General features: G+C 39.5%; 3 protein-coding genes across 14 annotated transcripts in view; 1 reads left to right on the top strand and 2 right to left on the bottom strand.

Moving 5' to 3' along the window:
* SHOC2 (SHOC2 leucine rich repeat scaffold protein) overlaps positions 1-609 on the bottom strand; it is a 93797-nt gene extending 93188 nt beyond the window's left edge. Inside the window, exon 1 of one of the 4 annotated variants that reach the window (XM_003825582.4) lies at positions 492-609. The gene's annotated coding sequence lies outside the window, so the exon portion shown is untranslated. Of the gene's footprint in view, positions 1-2; positions 154-491 lie in introns of those variants that run through there. The other 3 variants (XM_034931455.2, XM_008950912.4, XM_055093374.1) reach the window with 3 other exon arrangements.
* Positions 8-21411, top strand: BBIP1 (BBSome interacting protein 1). 7 transcript variants are annotated; one of them, XM_008950904.4, is made up of 4 exons: positions 576-1019; positions 1940-2032; positions 18550-18624; positions 19624-21411. In XM_008950904.4, exons 2-4 carry the CDS (start codon positions 1996-1998, stop codon positions 19788-19790), a joined length of 279 nt encoding a protein of 92 aa, XP_008949152.1. In that variant the 5' UTR covers positions 576-1019; positions 1940-1995; the 3' UTR covers positions 19791-21411. The 7 variants fall into 7 exon arrangements, with proteins under 7 accessions (XP_063463957.1, XP_063463956.1, XP_008949152.1 ...); XM_003825586.7 differs by having other exon boundaries at positions 774-1295; XM_055093376.2 differs by lacking the exon at positions 576-1019 and adding an exon at positions 14762-14843.
* PDCD4 (programmed cell death 4) overlaps positions 21391-24933 on the bottom strand; it is a 26923-nt gene continuing 23380 nt past the window's right edge. For all 3 annotated transcript variants that reach the window (XM_003825579.6, XM_003825580.7, XM_063607885.1), the window contains exons 11-12: positions 24066-24205; positions 21391-22113 (exon numbers count right to left, since the gene is read on the bottom strand). In XM_003825579.6, the coding sequence (XP_003825627.1) occupies positions 22053-22113; positions 24066-24205 (201 nt within the window). In that variant the 3' untranslated portion in view covers positions 21391-22052. The remainder of the gene's footprint in view (positions 22114-24065; positions 24206-24933) is intronic.

Here is a 24933-nt window from a genome sequence, read left to right as displayed (position 1 = left end):
ACCCTGTATGACCGCCGCTGCGCCCGGGCCCTCGCCAACGATTTACACGACTCGGGGCGCCCTGCGGACTGGGCCCGGGGTCCCAGGGAGCCGAGAGGAGAGAGACTGTCCGCCGGGCGCCCCCGGCCCGCGCCCTCGCGCCGGCTCGCCGTCGCCCAGGCGCTGTCCGGGCCGCCCGCCGCCGCCGCCGCAGGCCCGGCCCCGGCCGCTGTCACACCCGACCGCCTTCCTCTCCGCGCCGGGCTGCAGGCTCCCACGCGAGCCGGCTCCAAGGGCCCCGCACTCCCGGAGACAGCAACCAGGAAAGCGGCGGCGGCGGCGCCTCCCAGGGCCCCGGCCCCTCGGGCCTCGCCCCGGCGCTGCCGGCTCGCGCCTGTCAGGGCGCGCGGGGCCTCCCCCTACCGACAGCCAGCCCGACTGCCCGACGGACAGGAAGGCAGGCAGGAAGAACCGACCAACAGACACCCTCCGCCTCATCGGCCCCGGGTTACCGTCAGGAGCCCCGACTCCGCCATCCTCGTCGCTCGCCCTCCTTCCTCCTCTTCCTCCTCCTCCTAAGAAGCGACGCTGCCCAACCGCCGCCCCCCGCCCGCCCCTCCCCCACTCGCCCCGCCCCGCCACTACTCTCGCTCCAGCCTCCCCGCCCCACCCCTCTGGCGTGGGCCCGTCACTCGCTAGGCAAGAAAAATGGGCGGAACCGGGGCAAGAGAAGCTGCCCAATCAGAGACGGGCAGTGCCGCCAGCTTCTCTCTCTCCGCCCTTGTCCTTTCCTCAGTTCCTCTACGCCGTCTCCCGCCCACTGGGCGCCGCTGGCTAGCCGGGCTACAGAGTAAGCCTCCGGCAGGGTAGAGTGACAACTCCCCGATCGGAAGTTACTGTTGAAGCTAAGGCGGCCATAACTGATAATGGCAAAAGGAGATTCCTGGCTTCCTGTTTCCAGGGTGACGTAGATTTTTTTCCTTCGCCAGTCTCACCGTTACCCGGGGCAACAGCTGAGCCGTCTGGGAAGGGATGCATCTGTAAGTAAGCCCAAAGAGGTACCGTGGGTGACCACACATCCCATGTTAGACAAGTTAATTCATACTCCGGATTACACGTCCAGTTTCCTGGCCCTTCTTTTACTGAGACGTCTGGTCACTTACGGAGATGGACAACAGTTTAGGGCTCCGAAATGCCCTCTCCTGCCCGGAAGTTGCATTTGGCACTTCCGAATTGGGTCATGGCGGAAGGGTGTTAATAGCCTGGCCGCCCGTGCCCCAGGGAATGCCTATTTTTGACCTTAGTTGCAAAGTGAGGTGAGTCCCTGGACCCCAACCAGTGGGCCGGACCCGGGCCGGACGGTCCCTGTGGGACAGAGCGCTGAAATGGCGAGCGGGGCTCAGGGCCGCTTCCGTTGGAAGGCGGTTTTCTTTCCGGGCTGGCCTGGCGGCGGCCCGCCCCCGTGAGGCTCCCTGTGGGGTGAGGCCGCTCTACAGGCCGCCCTAACCCAGCCAGAGGCAGCCCGGCCGGGAGGACCCCAGCGGGGAATGGGCGGGGACCTCGGGGCGGAGCTCCTAACTCCGGCAAAACGGAGCTCTTGACCACGCCTCCGCAAGTTCCTATTAAGTACTTTCACTCCTTGGCCTTTGGAGGGAGGAGAATTCGGGAACTTCAGAAAATCATTTTCCACCTTCACCTATAAAAGGAAAAGATGAGCCCCTACCACCAGGGCAAGACCTCAGTCTTTTTCCCCTGCCACCTGCCTTCCCATTCTGATTTTTCCCCCCTTTCCGCGTCTCTCCTTTGAGTCTTTGTAAGCTTTGACTGCAGTTCTGGTGGTGGGATATACTATCCTAATCCTGCAGGTCTACACTTTCTTAAACAACGTGTTGAAGATGTTTGAAAATACTGTATTGCTTTTATATGGCCCTTTACAAAGTTATCATACATTATCTTGTAGTTTCTTCTGTATGCTTGAGTCAAGAACTCTAAGTCATCTTGGTAATACCGGGTTGGATGCTTAAAGCTGCAGCAAAAAGACCAGAACTTTCAGGTAAAATTGAAAATTGTTAATATCCAGCCAGTCAACAATACAGATGCAAACCTACCTTCTCGACTTAATTTCTGCTTCCTTAGTACTTACACGCCAGCCAAAATGAACTACTCTTGTTTCTTTGCTGTTAATTACTGAAATCTGTTGTAGCAGTCACCTTTTGTGATTCTGTATCTGATTCTGTTACCCGTGGAGATGTGTTTCCAGATTCTTCCCAGCAGGAAGTAATTTCCTCTGAGTTTAGCATTTTTTGTACATCTTTTATGACAATCAGTATGTTATATATATAATAGCGCTTATGTTTTTAGCTTCACTACCATGTCTGCACCTAAATAGAATGGTTTGTATCTGATTCGTCTTCCCGTCATTTTCACCATGCACATGATATCATTTTGGTAAATACTTACTGAAAGTTTGAATATATCGGGTGTCTCTTGGATGCCCAAGACACTTCCAGCCAAGTTTTAGAGACCTTCAATTTATCAGAAATTCAGCTGAGCGCCTGCTACTCAATCTTTGTTTTACGTTTCCCCTGTGAAGTCTTTCTGACATGATTTTTTTCCCCAATGTTTTATTATGAAAGTGTTCATATATTTAAAAGCTGAAAGAATTAAATAATTTAATGAATATTCATGTACCCATCATCTATATGCAGCAGTTAACATTTTGCCATTTTTTTTCATTCCTCCCCACTTTTTCATTGTCATAAAAAGTTGCAGACACTTATTGTTAGGCAAGACACCCTTAAGATTTCCAGCATGAATTTCCTAAGAATTTTGAAGTTCTCCAGCAAAACACAATATCATTATTTCAGCTGTTTTGTAACTTTTAAAATCTAGGCCAAGTGCTAATTTTCCTAATTTACCCAGGAATATCTTTTATACCTTCTCCTTCCCAAACCTGCAAAAAAAAAAAAAAAAAAAAAATCAGGATCCAGTCAAAATTTTTCTTTAGCTTTAATGTAGTAGAGTTCCCCCATCTTTTTTTCCCCTTGTGACATTGGCATTTTGAAGAGTTCAAGCCAGGAGTCTTTTTGGAAATGGGCCCCCCCTTTTTTCTTCTTGTAAACCAGAAGTTAGTCTAGAGGCTTAAGCTGAACATTTTTTTTGCAAGGATATGTCACAGTATTCACACTTTTCTAGCCATGACTAAGCCTTCTCAAACGCAGCTATACGCACCTTTGCCGTGAGTTGCTGGTTAAATCCATCTCACTTCTTAGCATGCTTACCCCTCTCCAGTGTCCTACAAAGAAGAGGGTAGCATTTAATCCTGTGTGTATAGAGTATGTGTTAGTGCCTTGGGTTGGCAACGTTGACTACCTTTAATAAAGTGTTGCTGCTACTTTGCCTATTCTTGGAGCTGATGCAATGAATTTCTGCAGTAAAGTGTACTGATGTCAGCATAGTTTATGAGTCTCAACTCCTGGCACCCTGCAGACATTGTTGAAAGATGTGTGGGCCCTGCAATTCAAATACAGATGAATCTTGATGTTATCAAAGCAAATACCAAGGCAACTGTTGGCCATCTGGTCACATTCCAATTTAGGCAATGTTATTTTTCTCACTGAAATTCTCATGCAAGTCTTAATTGGTCCTGGTGTTTTTATGATAGCTTTTTGGTAGCATTAAGCAGAGCCTATTAAAAATTGCAATATCAAGATTATACTTAACACTTAGTACATTAGATACGTTCTCTGCCCAATGGATAGAGAAGTGTTTGTGGAATTTACTTCATAATCACAAAGGGAAAACTCAAGACTGCCAACGTCGTATACTCCTCCTAGCCTAGACTTATATTTGATCATGAAAGATAAGTGAAAGGAAAAAACTGCACATAAGGGAGCAGAAGAAAATGCTCTGGGAGGACAGAATTTCTTAGATTGGTATAGAATGTTTTTAGCCATCATATTGAAAATTACGTAGTGCATTCCATTAGTTGCTTCCTTTGTGTAGAAGGGAATTTGCTTGTGTGGAAATAATCCAGATTTAAGTAAGGCAAAATAATATACCAATTAAGATCACAGGTTTCAGCATCAGACCTGGGTTTCAGGAATAAGACTATTCAATAACTGGATGACCTTGGACAGCCTACTCACTCTGTTAATAATCTATTAAACAGTGCCTTGCCAGGTGTGGCTCACACCTATAATCCCAGCACTTTGGGAGGCCGAGGCAGGTGTATCACTTGAAGTCTGGAGTTTGAGATCAGCCTGGCCAACATGGCAAAACCCTATCTCTACCAAAAATGCAGAAATTGGCCGGGTTTGGTCATGCACACCTGTAGTCCCAGCTACTCAAGAGGCTGAGGCACCAGAATCACTTGAGCCTGGGAGACAGAGGTTGCAGTGAGCTGAGATTGCAGCACTGCACTCCAGACTGGGCAACAGAGCGAGACCCTGTCTCAAAAAAGAAAAAAAAAAATTAAAACGAGCCTTAAAACCGTTAAGGATTGTTTTACAGAATTAATTCAAATATATATAAAGTGCTTTACCTCGGTTTATAGCACATGGAGTGCAGTCAGTTTATGGTAGTTAATAACTTCTAACGCAATCCAATTAGGGGACGTATTGAATTCAGGCACATATTGACATTGATTATTTAGTGAGTGAAGGAATGAATCTACGACAGTAGTTCTCTTAAGTTTAATGTGGGGGACTTAATTAAAAGTTAGGATCCGGCTGCTGTGGCTCATGCCTGTAATCCTAACAATTTGGGAGGCTCGGGTGGGCAGATCACTTGAGCCTAGGAGTTTGAGACCAGCCTGGGCAATACGGCAAAACCCTGTCTCAAAAAATAAAAATATTAGCTGGGTGGGGTAGCATGTTCCTGTAGTCGCAGCTACCTGGGAGGCTGAGGTTGGAAGATCACTTGAGCCCAGAAGGTCAAGGCTGTGGTGAGCCATGATCGCACGACTGCACTCTAGCCTGAGCAACAGAGCGAGACCCTGTCTTAAAAAAACAAAAAAAGAAAAAGTATTCTGATTCAGCAATTCTGATTTCTGAAGAACTCCAGAAAAATCTGTATTTTTAATAATTGTACAGGGAGTTTTGATGCGATGATTTGGGGACTGGGCTTTAAGAAGCACTCTGTAAAGTATCAAACAACTTTTCTCTTTCCTTGCACACTGTTGAAATAGCTAACTAAATATCTCAGGTGCTGAGCAAATACTTTTTTTAAAAGGTTAATAGCTAACATTTTTAGGACCACTGTCTACTACTGAATTTTGAAATAGGAAGGGTTATTAGAAAAAGACATTTTGCATGAGTAGGATGTATCATTACTAACTTAATAGTAGTGTCTGCTACTGGATTTTCCCAGAGCCAGTGGCATCATCCAAGTTCACCCAAGAAGAATTCCCATTCTTAGGCCTAGGTACATTTCAGAAGCTAGACACCACACATTTTATTCACATGAGCTTGAATTAATTAGCTAAATTGAACACGTTGCAACATTTTTCTACCAGCAGATGCCAGATAGCAAAGCAGAATAGAATCTGCTGTAGTCTCCGATATATGACATATGATGTCATATGTTGCTTGGCATCTCCAGATAAACATTATCAATCCAAATTAAGCATTCTGCTAGCATGTGGGCAGTTGAGTAAGAGTGAGTATTACTACTTTATGTTTGCTGAAAAATGCATTCTTTCTGGGCTCCCCTTTTCACCTTTTTCTCATATTTACATTCAGAAATCTAGTATGTTTTTGAAAATTCATCTGTCAGTTAACCACAAGTCTTGGATAAGACAAAAGATAAAAATTTTGTTATTCTACCATTCTCACCACCCCCTCTCAGAACCCCCACACTAGGCAGGTTGAATTTACTTTAAGGGACCCAACTTAATAAATATTCATAGAAGAAAAATACTCTTTACATAAAGTATCCTTTACAGTCCATGGCCATGATTGCTCCTGACTACTCCTTCAGTTCCCAGAGATTGTATTTTTGCATCTCAATGCCCATTAATGATAAAATTAGACAGCTTGGCATATGTTTTACTGTAGTTGCAAAGTCAGATGCCTACAATGGATGGGCAAGTAAGGTAAGAGGAAACAATAGGCGGTAGGAAGGACTGGAGAATTCCAGAGCATGTGCTTACCTAAGTGAAGCATCACTTCCCAGCCCTAGCCAAATTTTGCCATGTTGAAATGTGGGCTTGACGTTGCCAGATTTGTCAAGTGGAGCTAAAATTTGGATTTTTTGTGAAATTTCCTGATTTTTAAACATTGGCTCAAATACTTTTTAAAAACCTATAAACCAACAAAATATTTAAGTGGATAGCATCAAGGGTTACCAGTTTATGACATGTATGTTTCTTAACATGAAAACATAAGTGGTGCTTTTGTTGAGAATCTCAAAATGCTTCAGAAATGTTTTCTTTTTGCCATATGTCAACTGCATTTACTTCTCTAGGTTAGGCAACAAGTCACCTGTCATCTCCATCAAAAATTCAAGGTAGATTAAAATTTAGACAACAAGCTTCTGTTCCCTTGATTACAATTTTAAAGGTTTTAACCTTTGCTGCCCTTTTAAAAGTTTGTTCACATTTTCTCAGCTTTGAGTTGTATTATGAAATAGGTTTGCTTTATTATAATACTTTTTAAAACATTTAAGAACACAATTTGGCAGCACATGCTGCTTCAAAAGTAAGTAAGTGAAACAGGTTTTTAAAGAAAAGCACCTTTAAATAGATCATGCTGTCTTATAGGTACCATGATATTTATGAAGATTCAAAGATTTTTAGAGACAGAAGATACCTTATGGTAATCTAGAACAAGTCCTTTATTATAGCAATATGAAAATTAGTCCTGGAATAATAAATGTCATACTGTATTTCTAAGGACTTTTACATCCACTTATCACTTGAACCTTACAACCCAGGACAGATAATAAACATGTTTTGTATGAGAAAACCAAACCTCTGGTTGGCTAAGAAATGTATTCAAGGTCACACAGCTAGTTAGCGGCATGGCCAGAGTACAACCATGTACCCCATTTAAAGTATAAATGTGAAATAGAGTACAACTAGTTAGCACCAGAGAGCAACCCTGTACTTCATTTAAAACATAAAGGTGAAATAGATTGATTAGAAAGAAATGACAGACTCTAGTATAAGCTTCTGTTTTATTTAGGTCACACATTGGATTTTACTGTCATAGTTTATTTAAAACACACGGAATCCTAGGATATGCTCGAGGATTCTATTTCTAACTTTAAAACTGGGGTCTGTACAATTAGCATAAGCTGATAAGTTTAGATGCATTAATAGAGGGAAAAAGGAATTACATTGAAGATGTAGTGACAGGTTAGGAGTAGTAGGCACATATTATGGAGGATAAACACATAGACCCATGGAACGGCTCCTTGGGGCTCCCAGCAAAGATCAAATACTAGATTAAGGAGACTTAGTGTGGGGAGGACAGTTTTAAAAACATCCGAATCCCATCCTGAACATTTTTAGAAACCAAGACTTGACTTTGGCATCCACAATATGTTTTCATTTTGATGTTTCTGATCCATATGTATACGTTATGAGTAATCAGGAATGCAGTTTGAATTTTAGTAATTTAGTCTCCTTCTCTGTCTGTCCCCTGTGTGACCACAGCTTACATTTTCCAGATGGCTAGATGAAAATAGGTGCAGTCTAAAGCTAATTGCCCTCTTCAGCTGTTTAACCCAAGATCAGTATCTTCTCATGAGTTGTGATATAAGCTGTCATATAATTTGTGATATGATGAAAATAATTTAAAAATGCAAAATTTGTAAGCTTTTAAAGTGTTGTATATTTCTAATTAAGCTTAGGATTTGAAAGTTTCAGTGACATCGTGTTTAAATAATATTTAATGCTATAAACAAAATCTAGAGTCAAAAAGCAGTTTTTCTTCCTAAGAGATTTATTTCAGAATGGCATCAAACATGACAACTGGAATGCTAAATCCTCAAATTAAGAAGACCAAAAAAAAAAAAAAGAAAAGAAAAGCTACATGTTGGTTAGAGCCATATATTGGTCCGACTGTGACACAGTTCCCAAACTATAGAGGAAGAAATGTGCTTTAGTCAATATGCTGCGCTTATTTTTTCATCTACCTCATTCCTGAGATTTACTGTTTGCCTCATATTTTATTTTCACCCTCCTTTGTAAGGGTTATTAGTGTCTTCAAAATTTCCCATTTCAGTAGAAATTGAAGATCGTATGTTACTTCAGCCTTTGTTGGCTTCTGCACACCATAGTCTACGATTATCTCTCCACCGTCTTCTTAAATGTTGATCTTTCCTTCAGTGAAGCACCGTACTAAACCTGCTTGGGATCTCCCTATCCTACAGATGTAGCATAGAGAAAACTGAAAAGAGATCTTGCCTTTGAGTAAGGCAGACCCGAGTTCAAATCCTGTTTCTTATCGACTATATGATGTTGGACAAGATAACTCTTCTTAAACCTTGTTTTAGTCTGTTAAATTTCATCATATATATATGTGTACCCAATATATAATTTTACCCATGTGCCCGTTCACCTCCCGCTGCAATTGGGAGATGCAATGGGAGGTGGATGGGCACATGGGTAATTCAATTCCAAAATCACCAGTTATGGTGATAAAAGTTTTTTCAAAATTACTGCAGAAAATTCCTTAAAATATCTACTTAGTTGAAATACATGCATGACTTCATACTAAACACTGTGTTGCTATTGTTATTCTTAAGCAAACTAAAATTTAAGAGCCACTAGGCTAACTAAAGGAAAGAAGCTAAGGTAAATGCCCTGACATTTAAACAATTCTGCCTTTAATATAACTCTTAAGAGTATGGGTATTGAGAGAAGAGGTGGAGAATTCTAAAATATTTTTGCTTGCCCATAGGTTTTTCATCATGCATTTTTAGTAATAAGCCTCTATAACTAATACATGTTAATAAGCTTATTTTTTCTGAAAATCTAATTTTAGGCCAACATTATAATGGTACACTATGGTAAGAATTGCTGACATTCATTGAGCTCTCATGCAGGGTTTGGTCTAATGGCTTTATATGAATTATATCTTTAATGCACCAGCCATCTCAAGTTGATGCCGTTGTAAGCTTTATCTTGCAGTTGAAACGAAGGCTCAGAAAATCAAGTAATTTAAGTGACTAATCTGACTTCAGCTGCTTCTTTCAACCACCACACTAGACCCTTGTCTCTTTTTACCATCACCCCACCACTCACCATTTTGCCATATCTTTCTTGAGTGATTATATCCACCTCTGTAGCTTGTACTCCTGTACAGTTGACTCTGGGCCTTCAGTCCTTTTTACCTTCCTCTTGGACTTCCACACTCTGTGAATCTAAACCGAACTCATGGTCTTTACTATTCCTTCTCAACCTTCTCATCTGTGTTTCCGGTATGAATTAATATGGGTATATCCACAATCATGTTAGCTCACTTCAGTCGTCTGTGATCATTTCCTTATCACCCACTGGCAGTGGGGGGTGGGAAGGTGGAGGATGTTTGAATCTCAACTTCTTGTACCCTTAATTACCTCATATCTTCTCCTCTTAGTGTCTGTTATCACTGCTTTAATTCATACTTTCATCATCTTACCTAAACAATTATAGCTTCCTTACTAATCTCCTTTCCTCTAGTGTCTCTTCTCATTTTTCCTTTGTCTAGAATATGTGTTTCCAAAACATGAATCATGTCATGTAACTGCTTAGAACCATCCAGTTAGCTCCCTCCTGACTATAGGATATGAAGTCCAAATTCAGCGTTGCAGACTGAGTGTGAACTGGCCTCCAGCTGGTCAGTCCCACCACAATACCTGGTGCACACTGTATGCACACTGTACACACACTGCACTCTAGCCATGTCCTCCGACAGAACACTTTTTTTAATGCTTCTTCATTTGAACGTATTTTTCGCTTTGTCTAGAACATCTGCCCCTTGCTATACATCTCCTTCTCTGCCTAGTAAACCCCCATTCAGCTTTCTGGGACTAGCTCCAATGTCATGTTTAATAATTCTTCTTCAGAGACCACCCGTTGTCCCCCCTATCCTTAGCCAAGTTTTTCATGGTTTTCATTTCTTAAGGCACAGTAGGCATGCTTTTATTAAAGTACATTGTATTCAATTATAATTATTTATTTACGTGTGTCTCATTCCCTACCTCACCTCCACCAAAGAAAGGAACTGGTTTTTACCTACTCTGTCTCTCTCACTTAGCTACGGCTGGTACATTATAGACATTTAGTATGTTTGTTGAAAGAAAAAATCTGTTCGTATAGGTACTTTATCATTCCAAATTATTTTTATGTTACATTTGTTAGTTTTCTACTCTGAAAGAGTAATGCTTTTGTTGTCACCTAAAACAACATCATTCTCATGTTTATCACTCTAGTCTTTACTGTCCAGTGCTTATTTCCAAATAGAATACAAGGTACAGCATTAATTTGGCCTATCAACTCACAATTTCTGTCCACTGTAAAGATTTATACTTTCTTGAACAAAGAACTAGGAGCTAGGCTGTTTTCCCAAATATGTAATAGGTGTGCAGGGAAGATCTTAGCGAAGGATTCTGTCTTTTTCTAAGACTTTCACTTGTAGGTCTCCTGCAAGTCCACAACATTTAAGTTCAAAAGATGACATAAGAGCCAACCTTTTCTGGCCGGGCACGGTGGCTCATGCCTGTAATCCCAGCACTTTGGGAGGCTAAGGCGGGTGGATCACGAGGTCAGGAGATCAAGACCATCCTGGCCAACATGATGAAACCCCATCTCTACTAAAAATACAAAAAATTAGCTGGGTGTGGTGGCACATGCCTGTAATCCCAACTCAGGAGGCTGAGGCTGGGGAATCGCTTGAACCCAGGAGGTGGGGGTTGCAGTGAGCCGAGATCGCGCCACTGCACTCCAGCCTGGTGCCAGAGCAAGACTCCGTCTCAAAAAAAAATAAAGGCCAACCTTTTCATAACAAAATTATATAAATCTTAGTCTTTACAGTTTGAAGTTGTTTCTGTGAAGATGCTTGCCTGATTAATGGAAAATCTGTTGAGGATATCATTGTTTTGCTGGCCTGAGTTAATCACCACCCCATCACAGCTTTTACTTAAATCTTGTCTTTCCCTAGCTTTATGATTTCACAGCGTAGCTAGGTGCTCAGTTGAAGCACCCATTTTTCACCTGCACCTAAACTATTTGAAATAGCCCTGTAATTGTCCTCCTGAATACATTTTAGATCTGTTCGGGTCATTCTCATTCTTAAAATATTTCAGTGGTTCTCCTTATTTCCTTCAAAATCAATTTAATTGCAGTATGGTTAGGGTTTGTTTCCAGACAGATTGCTCGTAACTCTTTTTTTTTTTTTTTTAAGCATTCCTTGCCTCCCCCATAATGCACCATGTGCTTTGTGTTGCCTATCTTCATGCCTCTGCACAAACTGTTGTTACCTGCACCTAAAGTTCCTCCCCCATCATCTGTACCTGACACAATTGCTCCCTATTCTGTGTTCCCATGGCATTTTTACAAATACTTCTAAGTATAGAACTTATATTGCATTATGCTTCTTCGCTTATGTGCCTGTTTCTTCTCCCTCCACCCCCATCCTTCAGGATCCTCAAGCCTAGAGACTATGCCTTAGTAAGTTTGATGCTGAATTAAAATTTCAATATAAGATGACTTGCTATTTGAATACTTCAGTTTAGTTCTTAACCCTTTCTTAGTAATGGATGTTCATGTAATAGAAAGTAGAAATAAGGCCCATAAATAATCATTAGTTAACATTTTGGCACAAAATATTGTACTTGTGTCACTAGAAACCCCCACATCAGGATATCCTTGTGATAGGAGAAAAAGATGTCATTTTTGCCAAGTCTACAAGTCTTTTGCAAGATTTTATCTTTTCATATTTAAATAATTCCTTTATAAAAATACAGCTTTGTCCAGGATGGTCTAAACTTTTCACTTAACAGAGAAAAAAGTCATTCTTCACTTAATTTTAATAAGTGTTACATTCAGAAGAAATACAGCTTTTACTAATTTCAAAATTAGTTATTTGTAAATACTGGTATTTTCCTTAAATGTGCTTAAGATATAGCATCTTACTACATATGCCATATTGAAAGTGACATTGCCCTAGGAATACAAAGTGTGTTCTAGGCAATACTGGTCCCATAATTGCACTTTTAAAGAATTCCAGAATCAAATAACTTTAGGAAACAATATATACTCAACTCCCTGTTTGAAATGTATCACATACTTTAGCATATTAAAGTTTCTAAACAGTCCTGCTATTAAAAAGAAAATTTAACTTTTTTCCTTCCCAGGGCTTCTCAAATTTAATAACTATGGAATCTTATCAGAAAGTCCATTAACATCTTAAAGAACAACGTGGTTATTGTATCAATCACCATCCTTTATACCAGGATTTGCATATCCTTCAAGATGCCTGAAGACAATCGGAGGGGTGTACAAGCAAGCGAGGTTAAGAACAATCAATTTTCAGATCCTAAACTTTTATATGTAGTGTCTGCTGATAATGCATTCCCTGAGAAAATGGACCTGTGGATAAACCATCATGCTTCATCTCATTTCCTATCTCCTCTTTCACCATTTTTCTTTCTTTTCTTTCTTTTTTTTTTTTTCTTGAGACAAGCTCTTACTCTGTCACCTAAGCTAGAATGCAGTGGCGTGATCATATCTCACTGCAACCTAAAACTCAGGCTCAAGCAGTACCCTCACCTCAGCCTCCCGAGTAGCTGAGACTAACAGGCACACTCCATCATGCCCGAATAATTTTTGTTAATTTTTTGTAGAGATGAGGTCTTGCTTTGTTGTCTAGGCTGGTCTTGAACGGGGCTCAAGCGATCCTCCCACTTTGGCCTTCCAAAGTGCTGGGATTCCAGATGCGAGCCACCGCACCAGTCCCACAATTATTTTTCTAAGGATATATGAAGGAAAGGCATCTCTCTAGCCTGGTAGAATCTTACTATGACAAAAATGCTCCAGGAAATAAACATCTCTTAGGAGCTACACACAGAGACAAGGAAACACTGGTAACTCAAGTAAGAAAGACTAAGGGCTTCGCTAATTATTAAGTAGTGCTTTTGCAAGTCAAGAGACTGTTCTCAGCTTTCAACAATACTGAAGGAATACCTAATTGAGTAGTCTGCTGGTCATTTAAAATTATTTCTTGATGATAGGTCACTACGTGATTGTTAGCATATAACGTAAGTTCAAAGATTGAAAAAAATTTTCCCATTTTCATCTCAGTGTTTACATCTACAAAAATGAAGAATAGGGCTGGGCACAGTGGCTCACGCCTGTAATCCCAGCACTTTGGGAGGCCAACGGGGGTGGATCACTTGAGGTCAGAAGTTCGAGACCAGCCTGGCCAACATGGTGAAACCCCGTCTCTACTGAAAATACAAAAATTAGCCGGGCATGGTGGCATGCGCCTGTAATCCCCAGCTACTCGAGAGTCTGAGGCAGGAGAATTGCTTGAATCCAGGTGGCGGAGGTTGCAGTGAGCCGAGATCGTGCCACTGCACCCCAGCCTGGGCAACAGAGCAAGACTCCATCTCAAAAAAAAGGAAGAAGAATAGAATTGTAGCAATAAGTAAATTTCAGCCATGTATATACGTGAACTAATTGAGAAAATAAAGCTGTCTTCTTATTAACAGATATATGGCCAATAACTTTTATGTTCAACAATTGCTTTATCAATGTGTAATTCATTTTGACCAATTTTGTGCCAGTTGTAATAACTGAATCCAAAATATTTTAAAGTTTAAATTTATAAACATTTTTGTAGCAAAGAAGTATGATAGGATGATCATTAAAATACCAGGCATGAGGCCAGGCACGGTGGTTCACCTCTGTAATCCCAGCACTTTGGGAGGCCGAGGTGGGCGGATCACGAGGTCAGGAGATCAAGACCATCCTGGCTAACACGGTGAAACCCCATCTCTACTAGAAATACACAAAACAAATTAGCCGGGCTTGGTGGCGGGCGCCTGTAGTCCCAGCTACTCGGGAGGCTGAGGCAGGAGAATGGCATGAACCCGGGAGGCGGAGCTTGCAGTGAGCCGAGATCGCGCCACTGCTCTCCAGCCTGGGCGACAGAGCAAGACTCCGTCTCAAAAAAAAAAAGGCATGAAAATACGTTACACTAGAATAAAGTGGGTTGGAAATAGAGGTCCAGGAAGAAAAAAAGATGATATAAAACTTCTAACTTAAAAATGATCTTCTTTTTATTAATGGATGATGGTAGCTATCAAATTGCTGTTATATTTAGATTATATTGGATATGTTTTTAAAAGACTGAGGTAACAGTTATTTTTAAATATGCTGGAAATTATATCCTTTATAATTTAAATTTATGATAAGAAAGTTAAACATCAATGTATGAAGTGATACCTAGTTTTCCAAAATCTCTTTGGGAGTATGCAAGTAGAAAATTTGAGGACCACTAATAATACATTCTCCAAGTTCAGAAGGACACTTCAGTGATCTAGTCTGGTCTCACACCCATTATTTAGTTTGGTTATCCAACTAAATCGCACCAGGGATTTTTTTTGGGGGGGAGGGTGGGGGGAGGACGGAGTCTCGCTCTGTCGCCCAGGCTGGAGTGCAGTGGCACGATCTCGGCTCACTGCAAGCTCCGCCTCCCAGGTTCACGCCATTCTCCTGCCTCAGCCTCCGGAGTAGCTGGGACTACAGGCGCCCACCACTACGCCCGGCTAATTTTTTGTATTTTTAATACAGACGGGGTTTCACCATGAAGATGATCTCGATCTCCTGACCTTGTGATCCATCCGCCTGGCCTCCCAAAGTGCTGGGATTACAGGTGTGAGCCACCGCGCCCAGCCCCCACACCAGGGATTTTTAACTTGCCAAATGTATGTGATTGATTTGAAGGCAATAATCCATCCTAGACCTGCGTTTTAACTCTCACTCCTAAAACAGAGTAAAATATTTCATGACAAAGATTTGGTTTTCCTTCAAGTTTTTCAGCATTAATTTTAGACATCCAGCTCAAATAGCTACAACAGGTTTGCGTACCTTGTCATGATTTTGGAATGCACTGTTCATCAAAACTATTATCTCTGGGAGAAATTACAAACTTTAGAATCTGTGTAAGAAAAGGAAACAGCAGATTATTTTCCATTTACCTAAACCAAGGCCTTCAAAAAATGATGGACACTGTATTCTGTGAGCATTATAAGTTTGGTTCTATTAATGTAAGAATAATTTCATTTTCTGTAATTTAATGTTTTCTCTTAAGGTATGCCTTGACAATCTGCATCACTTTTTAATTTGGCATAGTATTCCGTTCTATGGATGTTCCATGATTTATTTAACCTTCGATCTGCTGGTGAACATTTAGTTAGCTTCATCTATTGCTGAACATTTTGCTATTCAACACAATGCTTTAATGAACACGCTTTTATTTTTACACATTTGTGTTCTTTAGAACCAATTACTATGAGTCAAAATTGTGCATATTTAGTTTTAGTAGATACAGTACTGCAAAATATCCCTCTAAAAAAGCTTAACAACAGTGCTAATTTCCCTATACCGTCCCTACCTGTGGATACTATCAGACTTTTAACTTTTTTGCAGTTTAAAAAGACATTACACATGCACTCATACACACAAAAGCAGTCTTTGCTTAAATGTCACCTTCTTAATGAGGTCATCATGATTTTCTTCTTAAAACTGAAATACCACCCCCCTCAGCATTCCTTAATCCCCTTTACGTTATTTTCTATAGTTCTTACCACCTTCTGGCATGCTGTTGTTTCTCTCCTTATTCTAGACTGTAGGCTCCAAAAAGGCAAAAGTTTGGGTTTTTGTCCTGTTAATTATGAACAATGCTTGGCATATGATAAAAAAAAAACTCACATATTTATTGAATTAAATGGCCATGGCAGTTGTAGAATACACATGAATTTCAGCCATAGCTGTTATGTTTCTCCCTTGGCCCATCTGTCCCTGGTTTAAATACATCTCACCTGACAAGAAAGTTCTCTTAAAAGTAGCCACAACTGCTTACAGTACATTACTCTAAGCAAATCACCCATGTCTGGCTATTAGCAGGCCGTGTGGGAGAAGGAAATACTGTCTGTATACCAACATGTGATCAGCAGTAGGCTGCATATACAACAGTGGTTCTATAAGATTATAATGAAGCTGAAAAATTCCTATTGCCTAATGATGTCATACCCCGTTGTAATGCTCATGATATTGTGGCAGAACATTTTACTTTGTCTATGTTAAGATACACAAATACCATTGTGTTACAGTTGTCTACTGTATTCAGTACAGTAACATGTACAAGTTTATAGCCTAGGCCCAGTACACTCTACCATATAGCCTAGGTTTATATTAGGCTATACCATCTAGGTTTGTGTAAGAGGCTATACCATCTAGGTTTGTGTTAGTACACTCTTAGGATGTTTGCACCATGACAGAACCACCTAATGATGCATTTCTCAGAACATATCCCATCATTAAGAAACACATGACTGTACTCCTTCCTACTCTGGACTCCCAGGGCAGCTGATTATCAAGAAAGTGTAGCCCAGCCAGTGCTGGCCATCCAACCACCACCTTGCTTATTTTAGCCCTTCCCTTCCTGTTTCTTTCTTGCCAATGCCTAAGGGGGCCTAGAAACAAGAACCAACCCTATTAAAACAGACATTCTATCCAGGCAAGTGACTGGCACTGATCTCCCCCACACTAGGCGCAGCCCACTCCCTACCATCCCTTTGGCTCCACACCCTTTACAGTAACAATGGCAGCTTAGTCAAACAGAGAACTGAGGTTTGGTAGTGCACCAAGTTTCATTGTTTTTGTCAGGCCAGATTTTGGATGTGAAAGAGGTATCAGACTAAGAGAAAACAAAGGATAGCGACAATTCAGAGTAGCTGGAGTTGCTTACACTATATAACAGCTAAGAGTTGTTTATCTACCACTTTAGCATTTTGGTGATACATATAAAAATCCTTAGCTCCTGTGTATTTCCTTCACATTTATCAACATCTATAATGTCCTCCCTTTCACTGGCATATCATGTCAGGTTTGCTTCAAATAAAGAAATGTGATCATAATGAATATTTTCACTGTGATGTATTTAATGGAGAGGCTAGGTGGTGGTTTTGATAGTTCAATTCAAGGCTAATCAGGGGGTCTGCAATGCTAGTAACCTTCATCCTAACCTGGAAAAAAAAAAAAAGGCAGTGATCACTAGGTACCACTGGCAGGCCTAAAAAGAAAAGAATATGGTAGGAGAAGCTGTGCAGTCTAAGGAAATTGTGTATTGTATTTATTTCACATTCCATTTAGTGATGAGTTGCTTTATTCCTGGTCCATTACTTATTTCATCATCTCTCCCTGTTAGAGCAGTATAGGGGTGAAGTTTGATGACAAAGTTCTGGAAAGCAGATAGAGGTTTTCAGGAACTTAGACGTTCCAGAATAAGAATCTGAGCAAGAGAGAGGAAGAGACTTGAATACAGAGTAGGAAGCTTTTATTAGGAATGTCAAAGTAGTGGAGCGGGAATAACAAAGACCAGAAGAAGCTTCACTTGATTATAATTAATTTGCAGCGGTTGGTAAAGGCAGGCACCAAGCCAGATTCACCACTTTGTAAATAATAAATCTGTGGGGGTGATGTTGTGAAAGATGCATGGTAAGGTTGCATCAGCAAGGTGAATCACTGAGTGGGTGGGACCGTCTAGAAAAGCATCTGTGTTTGGAAAGGGATCATTCTACAGCTTAGTCCAGAACACCTTGAACACACAGCATAGCAGAATCTTGGCTGTAATACTTGGAGCAAATGTCACTGGCAAAAATGGCATATATGCTGGGATGTTCATAACAAATACTCATAGTTAAATATTGTTGGTCCTTTCACATATAGAATCTCGGTATGAGAGGAAAATAGTAAACTGAAACTCTATTTCTGTTCTGCAAGAGCCAATTTCACCTATTGTATTACTTCGTTACCAATTGCAGCTGTGTAGTCAGTGATCCATAGGATTCTTTTTGTTAGACACAAAGTAGAAACCAGCTGTTGGCCGTTGAGACAAGTAGGAATCTTAGGAAATGTTAGCCTGCCAGTTCCTACTTTTCCTAACTACCTGCCTCACCACCCCCATCAAATGGTGGTCATGTTTTTTGTCACCTACCATTCAGGGGAGATGCTATCAACGAACCACGCTGGCTACACACAAATACCTTTTCCTCAGATGATATTAATCATCTTTGCCTTAAAAACTGAAGCTCTACCAAGTTTTCACTATGAGAGAAAAAAAATTACAACACCTAGCCTTGTAGTTAACACCACAACTGACTAATGGAAGCTGACAAGATCTAAATGCTTATACAAACTATCCCAAGGTCACAGGAAATTAATGGCAATATTATACAAGGTTAGGGTAGTTCACTTTCTATAGGAATTTGGATTTTACTTCTTAAACTACAATGGAAATGTCTCAGGCAGTCTGCTTTGGGAATTTATTCTTGAATAATACTGATTTCTCATTGAAGGAAAAAACACTATATCCAACAACTCAGATATGGCGGAAGTGAAGTCAATGTTCCGGGAAGTTCTTCCAAAGCAAGGTATGTACATCACAAATATTGAGGTCATTGATTAAAGAAGTGATAGGCAGTGTCACATAGCAGGCTTAATAGCTAAACATCTGCAGCTATTGTGTTCCGTATTATCTCATTTACTGTCTTTTACTATATGCTTTTTCATGACATCCAGTAAAAGGATAACAAATGAAACATTGTTTCTTATACCTAAAATTGCCTATTAATTAGCTAATTCCTAAAATTGCTAATTACATTATGAATTTTTTTAAGAGACAGGTTGTCACTCTGCCACCCAGGCTTGGGTACAGTTGGCACAATCGTAGCTCACCGCAGCCTTGAACAACTGGGCTCCTGCCCTAGCCTACTGATTTGCTAGTACTACAGGCATGTGCTACCATGCCTGGCTAATTTGCTTTTATTTTTGTAGAGAAGGGATCTCAATGTGTTGCCTAGGCTGGTCTCAAACCCCTGGGCTCAAACAATCCAACCCCTTTGGCATCCCAAAGTGCTGGGATAACAGGTAAGAGCTACCATGCCCGACTCAATATGAAACTTCAATGAAAGAAATAATGGAATTTACTATGTTAAATAAGGTCTGAAAGTGGAGAAAGAGAAACCTGAAGCAACAGTAAGAAAAGCCGAAGGTTTAAACCTTCAGTCATTTGAATATTTACGTTAAATATCATACTTTGCTATATTTTTTTGCACTATGTATATATATATATATTCTGCCAAATCTTATTTTAAAATTAAACTTCTGGCACAAAAAGTTGTGTCTTATGGTAGCATAGATTCTTGGGTAGAACGCTCAAAACTTGTCTTCCTCAGAAGCACCCTACTAGTAAGAAATGTGCTTATAGAGTGACAATGATCTTTCTGGTTCCACAGCAAAACTCAATTTAGGTCCAAGAGTTTTTCAGTGACAAGAGATTAATTTTTTAGACCTTCATTCTAGCTGCAAATCCAACTACCAAACAACTGGGTTATCTTTCTTGAATTAATTCTTATTTCTGTTAAACTTAGGGCCATTGTTTGTGGAAGATATAACGACAATGGTGCTGTGTAAACCCAAACTTTTACCCTTAAAATCTCTGACTCTGGAAAAACTAGAGAAAATGCATCAAGCAGCACAGAATACAATTCGCCAACAAGAAATGGCAGAAAAGGATCAACGGCAAATAACCCACTGAATGATAACTGAGCACTTTAGGGAACAACCTGCCTTATCTACTATTTAACAATAACTAGAAAATATGCTTCTGTGTGCTGAAAGTATGTGTTATCAATAAAATTGATAGTATTCATAGAAATACAGAAATATCCAAGATTGATGAAATTTGTATTGTGAATGTAAACACTCTGGTTTGTATTGAACATAAACAGTTAAACTGTGAACCAAGTTTTATGGGGTTTAAGTCATGTTTTTAGAATTGCAGATTATTTGTTCACCATTCCTATTGCTATCTTTTATAGATAACATTCTTGGGATCTTTTATAGCATTCTTGGGCACAAGGGATTAAATACCACTTTTATATACAGAGGATCTTTACATGTTTATTAAATCTGAATTTGAAGATACATTCCAATCTTGCATAAAGTGTGTGTTGGGCTTTTACATTACGTAATTAAAAAACAAAATTTTTAAACCAATTTTATGTGCCATGTCACGTTTAATGCGATCTTGTGTGACCAGATCCCACCAGTAATGACAAAACTGTCTTAAACCTCATTTTTTTTTTTTTTTTGAGACAAGAGTTTCACTCTTGTTGCCCAAACGAGAGCAATGGCACCATCTCGACTCACTGCAACCTCTGCCTCCCAGGTTCAAGCAATTCTCCTGCCTCAGCCTCCCAAGTAGCTGGGATTACACACATGCGCCACCATGCCTGGCTACTTTTGTATTTTTAGTAGAGACAGGGTTTCTTCATGTTGGTCAAGCTGGTCATGAACTCCCAACCTCAAGTGATCCGCCCACCTCGGCCTCCCAAAGTGCTGGGATTACAGGCATGAGCCACCATGCCTAGCCCTTAAATCTCATTTTTAAGAAACCCTCACCTATTCTGTAGTCAGCTAAGCTTTTAATTACATTAATTTTAAGCACTTGAGAATAAAATGACTGCATTTATCATCCAAGTGTCAAACAATTAAAAACCTAAAAATGGTAACTATATAAGCCGAGGTAATATGGGCTTGATAAAGCCCATGAGGTAAATATGAACATTAAACTTGGTTTTAATTCTAACAGACTATATCTAAACCTGTAAGCAGTATACTCCTAACAGTACCCTCATAAATTCTGAATATAATTCTTGTTTGCTGCAGTCAATATTTGGCAGTTTAAATTAGCACAGACATTGAGGCCTTGCTGAGTTATTAGGCTATGTAAAAGAGGTTAAAAATATGATCATTCTTTATTGTTAATTGGTAATATTTTCTCATACATTAGGTAAATGTCAAGCTTTGGGTCTCTGGAGTATAACTTTTTGTAACATTAGCCATTATTTGGTAACAGAATTTAAGGATGATGGAATGATGGAAGGTATTACATATTTCTAAAACTTAATTAAGCTCTAGGTCAGATAACAATGGAGTAAAGTGATACCTGCATTTTTTCCCCCAGTGTAATCTTAATTTACTATTGTATTTTTCACTTAAAATTTTGTAGGGAAAAAAAGTTTTCAAGGGAACACTAAGATTAAATTGACTAGGTTCAAATATGCTTCCTTATGAGATTCAAAATTTACTGTGTGAAATTAAAGTTTAAGAGACCTAAAAAAATGTACTCCCAATAAAGAATCAACACTGCTTCACATGTTTTATTTTGGTGTACATTCTTCTAGAACCAGGTTCATTTTTCCAGTTTTGTAGAAAAATAGATGTTCCAGCCACCTTTTACTTAACTGTCTAGTCTTTTAAGACCAATCAGTATGTTCCCTGGAAAGATGAATAAGTCTCATGACTAATTTTTAAAAAATTCTTTAAGACAAAGAAATAACTTTCTTTTTTTACTCCCAAAGCACAGTATCTCAACAGCAGCAGCCAACATGGGGTTTTAGCAGCTTAACTTTACCCCCTAAATAAAGCTTTGTATAAACCAGTGATTTTACTACAAAAAACACTGTCCTTAAAAGAAAGGAGTGGCAGTCAGACATCAATGCAAAACTTGGAATGATTAGATAATAAACATGGCACTTACAAAAGGTAGCTTATTAGAATATTCCACTTAAGAAGAGGTTACTTTTCTGTCCCTCCTTGCCCCCTCGAAAAAAAAAAAAAAAAAGAAAAAACATTTCCTTTAAAAATTCCCCTTAAATGTAGGTTTATAAAATGTCAGAAATGCCTTGTACCCAAAACAAGTGCTTAAAAAAAAAAAAAAAAAAACTTGTGCTAACAACTCTTACAATTCAGATATATATTTTTATAACATCTAAGACTGCAAGAGTTCTTATATTCAGTAGCTCTCTGGTTTAAGACGACCTCCATCTCCTTCACTTACAAAACGCTTTCTGCCCCTGTAATGAAGAAAAAAAAGACATGAAAACAGATACAAATTCTGACTATAGTCAATATATAAAAAAATTAAAAACTTGGTATTTTTTCGTTACGTGTTAGCTTTTAAAGGGTTTTCCATTAAAAAAAAAAAAAAAAGCATGCCTCTAATTCCTTTGGAAAAGACTCCCTACTATATATCTTAGCATAAAACATCAATATCAAATCTGAGTTTTTGTTTTAGTAAGTTCACTATCCAAACAGAGTCACGTTAAAAAAATTTGACTCAAACTAAAACATGTTATTTAGAAATTTAAAATTATTTCTAATTAATTTCTAATTATTATTTGTAAGCTTAACAGTAAGCCAAATAGGAAACACTAACATAATTCAGAATTATGCAAACTGGAGCTGTGGAACCTATCAAAATATCCATGTTTGGCAATTTAAAAAAAATGTTTTATCAACTGTAGAAAAGCCATAACTTGAATGTGGAAAAAAATCAGAATTACAGCCTATGCCCCATTTTGGGATTCGTGCTTTGTCAAACTCAAGAAGCCCTGCTCTATAATGTAACCACACTCTTAGCTACATGTAGTGGCAATAGCCCAGAAGGAACAGCTGGCCAGTGGCCTAAAGCAGTAAGTGGGAAATAGAACTTAGGCAACATTAGCCCTTACTCTCTGACCCCAGGCCAATAGGCACAAGCATGCAAAACCACATACAAATGTGCACCTCACCCAAATAGGCTAAAAGATGAAGGACCCAAGTCAAAGCTGTATGGTATGTATACACAGAAAGTTTATGGCCTCATGTGACCCTTGAGAATAAAGCCACACAGAAACAATCAGACTTTCAAACAGAGGCTGAAAAACTTTCAAAAAGCCAGTGCCAGGGTACTGGCCCCTTTTCATATTAAGTCTAAGTGGAAAACAGCTACATCATCTTGAACATAAAGGCTTCAGACTGTATATTATGAGACCAAGGTAGGGAATGAAAAAGCAGTCAATAATAAGAAGGCCAAAGTTCAGAGTTTTTACTGATGTATATCACTTGGCACATCCATTCATAAATCCTGCCATCACCAAGCTAACGCCTGTATTTCCAAACATTTCTAGTAAAGCTATTAAACTATCTTTCATCACTTTCTTTTCCCTCTCTTTTAATGGCTTCTAAAATTCTAAAGCAAAGGCCCCTACCAGGAAATATTTTTCTGACTTTTAATTCTTACAATGCACTTAAAAATATCAAAGCTTAAGAAATTTTCCAGATAAAAAATTATAAGAACTTAAGATTATATAAAACTGACCCACACAAGCAAAAAGTTTAGCTATTACTAAACATTTATATTATTACATTATAAGCTTCATTATTAGCTTTAACAACAACAAAAAAACTTACCAACTAGTAGCAAAAATATTAATAGCTCCAAGGAAAATCACCCACACACATACACTTTCCAGTGAGAACATCCTCCACACACCCCCCAACACACACACTTTCTAGTGAGAACATCCAATTAGCCCTAATTCTCCAACCTGTAAAGAAGTCAAGGAAGCCACATCCAGTACAGGTAAGAGCCCAGATCTTTGAAGCCAGAAAAGTCCTGAATTCATACTTGGCTTCTACCATGTACTAGCCATGTGACCTTAGAAAAAGTACATTATACCTCCCTAAGCCTCAATTTTCTCATCTTATCACTGATAATACCTACTCTAAAATAACACTGAAACTACTTACAACAAAGGACCTGCTCCACAAGATTAGTTTCTTTCACATAAACTAGGACTTCATGAGGCAGTCCTGTACAGATTTACAAGGGGGCTAAAACAAGCTTCGCCATTCTTTCTCCATGAACTCACAAGAGTCACGTTCTTCAGTGACTTCAGGGAACGATAAATTAACTTAGCAGTTAACCTTCCCAAAGACCTCATCCACTATTTTACGTTGAGAAAGTAGTATTTAAATAAAGTACCTTGAAGGACAAAGATCTCTGAGTTGTTTGGAAATTATTCCAGCCTGAAAACATTCTTCTACAAACCGCTCCAGCACAGAGTATGAATGTGGGACATCCAGATTAATGTCCGGAATTTCATTGTAAATTCTCTCATAACCCTACAACAATGAAATTACATGCAGAATTGTTAGCCCATATAAAATAAATGTCATAAAACACAATCCATCACTATGTCATCAATCTGTATTTAAGGCCAAATATTCAAATGGTTAAACTGAAGTCAGATTTGAATCGTGAGAAGCACAGAAAGTAGATTTGTTACAGTGTTTTACAACTGTTCTCTTTTATTAGAGTCAGGAAATAACAGACATTGGCAAGGTTGAGGAGAAAAGGGAAGGTTTATACGCTGTTGGTGGGAATGCAAATTAGTTCAGCCACCGTAGAAAGTGGTTCGGAGATTTCTCAAAGAACTCAACATAGAATTACCGTTCAACCCAACAATCCCATTACTGGGTGTATACCCAAAGGAAAATAAATCATTCTACCAAAATGACACCTGCATTTGTATATTTATCGGGTACTATTCACAACAGCAAAGACATGGCATCAATCCAAGTGCCCATCAATGGTGGATTAGACAAAGAAAATGTGGTACATATATGCCCATGGAATGCTACACAGCCATAAAAAAGAACAAAATCATGTCCTTTGCAGCAACGTGGATGCAGCTGGAGGCCATTATCCTAAGAAAATTATCACAAACATAAAACCAAATAATGCATGTTCTCACTTGTGAGAGCTAAACATTGGGTACACACACACATGAAGATGGGAACAATAAACATTGGGAATTTCAAAAGTGGGGAGGTAGGAAAGAGGACAAGAG

This window comes from Pan paniscus, chromosome 8, assembly GCF_029289425.2.
Source record: "Pan paniscus chromosome 8, NHGRI_mPanPan1-v2.0_pri, whole genome shotgun sequence".
In the NCBI taxonomy this organism is placed as follows: domain Eukaryota; kingdom Metazoa; phylum Chordata; class Mammalia; order Primates; family Hominidae; genus Pan; species Pan paniscus.
Note: the sequence above shows the minus strand (reverse complement) of the source record. Positions and strands in the feature narration are given on the sequence as shown.